Source organism: Acanthisitta chloris, unplaced genomic scaffold (genome assembly GCF_000695815.1).
Source record: "Acanthisitta chloris isolate BGI_N310 unplaced genomic scaffold, ASM69581v1 scaffold15784, whole genome shotgun sequence".
Lineage (NCBI taxonomy): Eukaryota > Metazoa > Chordata > Aves > Passeriformes > Acanthisittidae > Acanthisitta > Acanthisitta chloris.
Genome location: NW_008668946.1, coordinates 41,967 through 49,399, shown reverse-complemented (window position 1 = coordinate 49,399; position 7,433 = coordinate 41,967). Strand labels below are relative to the sequence as shown.

Here is a 7,433-nt window from a genome sequence, read left to right as displayed (position 1 = left end):
CCCTACAGTCACACTACCATCATTTGCCCACTCCTTATGAACTACATGCTGTTAAAAACAATTGCATCTGGCCCAAAGGGTTGGGATGCTCTTCAGAGCCAGGATTTCACTGCAGCTGCATTGTCATGCTGCAGGCAGCTGCCAGTGCAGAGAATCTCTTGCCGTCCTCCAACCATGGGGCTGGGAGAACCCACACCCTGTGAAAGATCAGCTTTTGCCTTTGCAGTTCTCATCTATGAGTAGAAGGCAATAGCACCCAAAAAAGGATATTCAAAATTAGATTCCACGTTTGCAAACTGAAGACGTCGGGCAAAACGTCACCTTCTCCTCCTCAGTTCAGGTTCAGCCTTCAGGTTCAGCCTGGCCTGCCCCTGCCTCCGTCAATCCTGGTGCTCTGTTGGTGCTGTGGGAGTATGTGCTCTTATCATGGCAACCAGACACTTCAAATATAGCACCAAACATTGAGGTTTAGCTGCATGGATGGAGGAGAAAGACATAGACACAGAGTGTTCTCAGGATCTTCCCTCACAAGGAACTCAACATTTTTGCCACCTGCTTTAAACCGCATCGACCATGAGTTGTTGCCCTGTTCATTGCAGGTGTTCTCTGCAGCACGAGTGCACCAACTCCACGGGGACCAACTTCTGGGCGAGTGCGAGTGAAGGAGTGCAGCAGTGCCCCTCCATGACCATCCTGGAGCCCGAGATCAATATTGACAAGGAGAACCCGGTGAGTTTGATGCCAATACCAGATCAATCCCCTGCAGTGTCCGTGGAGCCGTTACCATTCGTGTCTCCAGCGGAGCAGCACAGCTGTGTGTGTGGGTCAGGGGGATGCTGAGCTCTGCTGCATACTGCTGTGTCAGGCCAAAGTTCTTGGAGGGCTGTGGGTGTCCTCCTGCACCCCAGGGCCTGGAGCTGGCTGGATGGCACACCTGTAGGCAAACAGGATCAATTGCTGAGCCTGAAGGCAAAGAGGACCTAGGGCTGCTGCACCAGACACACAGGGGAGGGTCACAAAGCTTTAAATACAGATGGTCAACTGCAGACAGCTGAGTCAGCTCATCTTCTGGCTCTGCATTGTTGCTGTTTTTGACTATTTCAATTATATTTTAAATTTTTTCATCAAAACACTCTCTGTTTAGAGACAGACCCTGTCTGTGGGCTTGTTTGGGCATCTCTTCCTCTGAAAAGCTAAAATGTTGACAGATTCTAGCTATAATTTTCTGTGATAATGACTTATTCCTTTGTCTGCTATAGGCCCTGATAATACAAATAAATGGAACTATCCCAAACCTGAATGGAACAAATATTTCGTGTGACTATGGAAACAACATCCACACTGTAGCCAGAGTCGCTGGGGATTATGTAAACCAATTTATTTACTGCAGTTTGCTCCCACGTGAGAAATATCCAGCATTTCCTGATGACCAAGGTATGGAGAGGTTCATTCTAACCACCTGTGTGGACACAGCTTTTAACAGGCTTTAGTTCTCTTTCCATTTTTGTGTGCAGACAGTGCATACAAGGAACAAAAGTCCAAAGCTCCTTCTGTTTTACAGGGCATATGACTCTGAAGCGTAGGAGTTCCACCATCTTTACATGAATTGACAGATTTCAAATGTATCAATTTTTGTTTCAAACACCAGAATTTAAATGCCAGTTCATGTCCTTATTTTAATCTGTTTTGAGCTGCTGCTTTAGATGTAGTAAGTACTAAGCCAAAAATGCTTTAGCCCTGGGCAAATAAGGTTGCTCCTTGTATTGATATTATCAATTGCTTTGTTTAACTTCTCTCCCAAACACACACTGCCTTCCTGGAGGAGCTGGGGAGGAGTGAGTGGGTACCTAAAGATGCTCAGGAAGTCTTAGCCCTGTTTTTTTAGAATCTCCTGAGTAGGAGGGAACCTGTGAGGATCATCAAAGTCCAACTTGTCATCCTGCACAGGATAACCCCAAAAATCCAAAGTCTGACAGAGGTGTCTAGTGTCCTGTTTTCTGATGGTACCAGAGGGGATGCCTGTCTTGAGGGTCCTTGAGGTGCCTCCAGAAGGGACAAGTGCCTGTGGTTCTGATCAAAATCAGCCAAACTGACCAGATCTGAGACTGGCTACTTAGCAACGGAGTCAGCCCCTGTCATAGTGCCTTTGGAGAAGTTCAGTGCTTCATTCCAGACTTGAGTGCCTGTTAAATTTTCATCCTTGGAGCCTGGAGTGAATGTGCTATTGAAGATGGCTGAGTTCAGTAGGCAGAGAATGAGCCAGTCCTTTTGAAAATCCCACTTTTCCTGGGCCTGTCTGTAAAGCTGCGTTGTTTTTCTCCCCAGCTATCCAGAGAATGGGAGATCATTAACTGCTCTGTATTGTTGGTTACGGCAATGTCCAAATGAATTTCTGGAATCCAATGCACTGATTTATTGTCCATATTCTGAAAGAGGCATTGTCTCTTCTCCCTGGTGCTTATATGGCAAAATTGCAATGAAAAAAAAAAATTAAGCAATTCTGGGGGAGGGGAGGTGGTATGGCATGTTGAGCAGCCAGAAAAGGGATTTCCACTCTCCTCTGTGGGTTTGCTGTCATGGGGAGGGTGAGTGGGGTTTTAAAACATGATAGCTAACATGTTTTAATTACCACATTTTTTTAAAATATAATTTAGCACCAACTGTACGTGAAGACAATAATTAAGTCTGCTAATTAACACTTGCACAACACGGTGGAATTTTCTGTTCTGAGAGGGTGGTGTAAAGCATTGATTTAGGAGGGAAGAGCTGAAAAGTCAGAGGGCAAAGGATGGCTGGTCCAAGCTCTGAAATGCAGCTTGGAGGAAGCCCTAGAGAAAACAAATCAGATTTAGCCCTTGTTTTCCCAAGGGTCTGTCTTGCCTACTACGCGTAAGCGTGAGCGAGGGGCTCCTGCAACCCAATATTCTTTGGCTTGATTCTCACAGACCACGTGGTCGTTGAGACTGCTCTCCGGGTCAACAGCAAAAACATTATCCGGGCCAATTTCACCATCTATGATTGCAAAAGGACTGGAAACATCCACCCAAGGAGAGCGTGAGTGATCCCAGTGTGCGGCGGCGGTGCCGGCGCAGGCAGTGCCGGGGTGAGGGAGGCTGGTGGGCTGGTTTGGAGCTGGGAGTGTGCCAGCACACAGCTGGGTGAGGGTCCCCCTGGGTGGGTTAATGGAGCACAGCCCCTGCCAGTGGGTGGTTGGGGGCCTGGGCAGCATTTGGCAGGATCGTGGGGCCTGCGCTGCCAGGGATTTACAGCGGAGGGTCCTCGCGCCATCCTCAGCCATCTGGACATGTTGGGTTTCTTTTAAACATCAATAATATTTTTGCGTTAAGCTTGTTCTGTTAACCCTTCAGCAGCAGAGCTGGACTCCCCAGAAATCTCTGGGGCATCTGTGGGGCCTTGGGGAAGGGAGGGACATGCTCTCTTGCCCCTTCCAGCCCCAGGTGGCAGCAGCCCCATGCCCCTGTCAGCAGGGTGGGCTGGAGCAGGGGTCTGCTGCCACCCCCAAAATTCATCCACCTCTCAGAGCATAACAGCAGGGCCTGACTGCAGGGACCCCCATGTCCTGGCACTCCCATGCCTGTGCAAACAGCAGGAGAGCCTTCATCCCACCAGATGTGCTGTGCTCCCTGGAGAGGCAGATGGGGGGAAAGTTTGTTGTTTTGGGAAAAAGTGTTTTTCACTAACCAGGGAACAGTGGCTCTCAGTCTGCTGTGACCTGGGGCCAGGCAGTGATGCCCAGGGGTGATGGGCTGTGCCTGCATCCCACACCAGCCCCCAGGGAGAGAAGGAGAGGGAAATCCAGCACCTGCCATGGGTTTTTCTGGGCAGCATTAAAAGCTGAGCAGTGTGAAGATGGGTTGCAGGGCTGAGGTGTGGCTCCCCTGAGCAGCCTAAATTCTATTTTTCTGACTGCACCTTTGCTGTTCCAGGTGCACCAGCTGCCTCTCAGCCAGGTGGAAGTGTCACTGGTGTCCCTCCACCTACACCTGTGTCTCCAACCACTCACAGTGTGACGATGCGATGCGGATGAAGGTGAGTCCTGTCACACTGCTGCTCAGGCTCTGAGCCTCCTCCAGCAGCAGCTGGCAATTGCTGGCCGTGGCTTGTGCCCAGCTGGAGTTGGGGCACCCTCCTCTGCTGGTGTCCAGGAGGGGGATGAGTGTGGGGCAGGTAAGCTGCAGCTGTGCTGTGCCCTGTAGGTGAGGGTCTGGCACCCTGGCTAAAGCATTCAGCTGTAGTGGTGCCTCCAGTGGGCTCTGTCCCTTGGCTCTCCATCCCATCTCATAGTTGGAGCAATGCTGCTGGTTTTCCACATCCTTTGGCTATGACAAGAAACACATCCATACTCCACCATTCCCTTAGCTCTGACTTGCAGTTGCTGTATGTTAATAACATGCTGGAGCTCCACTGGTGGTGCTCGTCTAGAGGAGAAAATCGCCCCTTTCCAAATTGCAGCTTTAATAACCCAGAGGCTCAGTGTGTTCCTGCTTCTGAAATTTAAATTGAAGTTAATTTAAATAAAATTGGCTTTTTAGCAATCAATCTGTGTAGAGCCAAGCCAAGCTTTTACACTGTAAATTGAATATCCCTTTAGCACTGGTGCTCTTGCTCTCAGCTCAGCTCTTCCAGCATTCCCCATGCTCGGCACTGACAGGAGTTTGGTCCCGTGTCAGATGTCCCACCCTCAGCCCCGGGCTGACCCCAGGGCCAGCTCTGGCATCCACTCCCCTCCAGCAGGGAGGACGTGGGCAACTGCAAGCACAGGGGATGAGGATGGAGCTGGAGCCACCACATTGCAGCTCCACAGTCATGTCTAGTGTAAATCCCTGAGAAAAGGGGATGGAAAATTCCCTGCTGGGTGGCAGCTCCCAGCAGCATGGGGCAGCGTGTTGGGATCAGCTGTGCCACCCTGTGTGTACCCAGGCATTTCGGGGAAGTATCTTCTGCTTTGTCCACTTCCCAGGTTCCAGTGTCAGGGGTTTCCTCTGGCTGTGTGGATGGGTGATGGGCACTGGTGGTTGCTCCTGTGGGGTGTCTGCCCTGTGCCCGGGGAGCTGTGCCAGGGGTCTGGTGTGTGCCAGGCTGCTGGGGCTGCAGGTGCTCATGCTGCATGTGCTGCCAGGCACTGGCACTGCTGCTCAGGGCAGGAGCTCGAGGCAGTCAGTCCTGGCAGTGCCATGGGGTGACATCAGGGCTGTGGGGTCGGCTGTGGGCTACCCCAGTTAGCCCTTGATCAGCAGAGATCTAACTTTATTGCTTCAGATCTACTCCAGAGGTCCATTTGGACTGGCTGCTCAGTTGGTTGGGCACGTTCTGATTTCTCTCTGTGCCTCCCACTGATCTCTGCGAGCAGCTGCAGGACGAGGTGCTCTGTAGCCCTGGAAACACAGTGCCTGTCGTGCAGTCGGAGCTCAGTAAACAAACCATCGCTGGCACGGCTGCACCTGAGCGCGGGAGAGCAGTGTCGCACCCGCTCCATCCGCAGCATCTTAAATATTCAGCCCCTTTGCCCTGCTCCAGACGTGAAGGATAGAATCAGCTGGAAGCTCTATTTCTGGTCGCTGCTGAACAGCAGGAGAAGGGGCTGCAAGACAACAAGTTAATCAGTCCTCTAAAGTGTATTTCTCTGGGAAGCTGTGCTGGCTCTGGTGACATGCAAGGACACACCAAGCCATGGGAGGTTTTGCATGAATTTTTAGTTTTAGCCCTGCTGGTTTCATTTTAACTCTTTTGATTCCCCTGGAAGAGGTTTCGGACTGAAATCCCTCCCGAGTGCTTTGCTTTGTTGTTTTGTTTCCCCTATCATGTGCATCTCTGTTATTTAATCTCCTTGTTTAGGCAGCACCAACTGTGCTTGGTTAGATGAGTGTCCTGACAGGAGTGAAGTGTGTTTTCCACAGTCAAACAGGCACTGCCAAGTAGTTCCCTGACCCTTAGCAAGGTCTAGGGAGGGCAGAAGAGAAACCTCCCACTTGTTGTGTGTCCCGTACCAGGGATGTGTTAGGACAGACATGCTGGTGTTGGGAGAGCAGACTTGGCTTCTCCTGGAAACAGCAGCAGCACTGGCATCAGTGGAGATGCAGCGGAGTAACCTTTAATGCAAGCCAGAGGAAATCTTGCTTGCTGCAAATGATTCTGCATAATGGACCAAGTATTTTGTTGTCTTTTACCCCAATGACTCCACTGTCACAGGCATTACTCTGGATGTAGCCTGGGGCCATGCAGAATCTGCCTTCATTTTTGCTGTAGTTTCGCAGTGTGATTTACATCTCATGAGAGAACAGGACGGGCTTGTCATACAGGCTGGAATTCTGAGTCAGCTCCAGTGTCTGAGACATCAATTTAAAAGGAGAACAAAAGTAGGGGGACAGATGACCTTTTAAAATCATTTTTCAGCTTCATTTAGGCCTTTCATTGCAGCTGCCCTAGTGCTGCAGCCCCCTCACTGGAGCCCCTGTGGCTCCTCATACCCTCCTCTGCCTCCTTTCACTCCAGCCCTGTCGCTGCCGGAGCAGCAGCCGAGACGTGGGTACACACCACTGTGCACTGACCAGTGAAAGGAAGCTCAGCAGGGGCCCTGATGTGTCTTCTTGCCTTGTTGCTGAGGACACTCAACATGCCCCCAGCTAACCACTATTTCCCTTGCTTTTGTACCTAACAGAAGACAATTGACTGTCCCCGAATCGTACCTACCACGTTGGAGCCGATGCCCACGGGAGTGTCTCGGGACATCATGATCTCACTGGCCAATGCGACTTTCCCTAAGGTAAATGAGTTCCTGGAGGGATCAGGAAGGTTCAGGTGTTTGGGGGAAATAAACTCCTGGTTCCTCTGTGGGTGTTTGCTCCACTGCAGAGCATGCCAGTGTCATGCCCCCCAGGACCATGTGCCAGCCTGGCCCCAGCGCCCACACTGAGCAGTGAAGGACATGGCCCCGAGCCATAGGCAGCGAGCCCTGTGCTGGCTGAGCCACAGAGCTGAGTACAGCATGGAAACATGGTTTGACTTAACTTCAGGTCATCACTGCAGAGCTCTTGTTTGGTGTCAAAAAGTCCTTTCTGTGAGATTTCCTGGCATGCAGATTGTAACGGGGGGAAAAGCAGGAGTGGACATTGAATGGTGCCTTCAGAGATGTACTGCATGCCAGAAGGAACCAGAGGAATTTGGGGCAGAGAGGTTGGGCACTGGGACAATGCTTGAGTAAGCTCTGGTGTTTGTAGAAATCCACCCTGAGTCATTTTGGGTTAGTTCAGTGGGGCCCGTGGGGCTGGGTTTGCTGCATCCCTGCAGAGGATTTCAGCACAGTGGGCAGCCAGGCAGCTCCTCATTCTGCAGGGGAGGAAAGGGTTGGGAGTGCTCTTGGAACTGTTCTGGGGTGCCTGAGGGTGCTGCCAGGGCTGTGGAGGCTTCGCTCC

The 7,433-nt window shown here is 51.2% G+C and overlaps 1 protein-coding gene across 1 annotated transcript in view; it reads left to right on the top strand.

The window, feature by feature from the left end:
• The window catches only part of PLXND1 (plexin D1), a gene marked incomplete at its 5' end in the record, with an annotated part of 49,344 nt that overhangs the window by 4,918 nt on the left and 36,993 nt on the right, over positions 1-7,433 (top strand). The window contains 5 exon segments of the mRNA XM_009073143.1: positions 600-729; positions 1,260-1,434; positions 2,946-3,054; positions 3,948-4,050; positions 6,680-6,784. Coding sequence (XP_009071391.1) covers positions 600-729; positions 1,260-1,434; positions 2,946-3,054; positions 3,948-4,050; positions 6,680-6,784 — 622 coding nt within the window.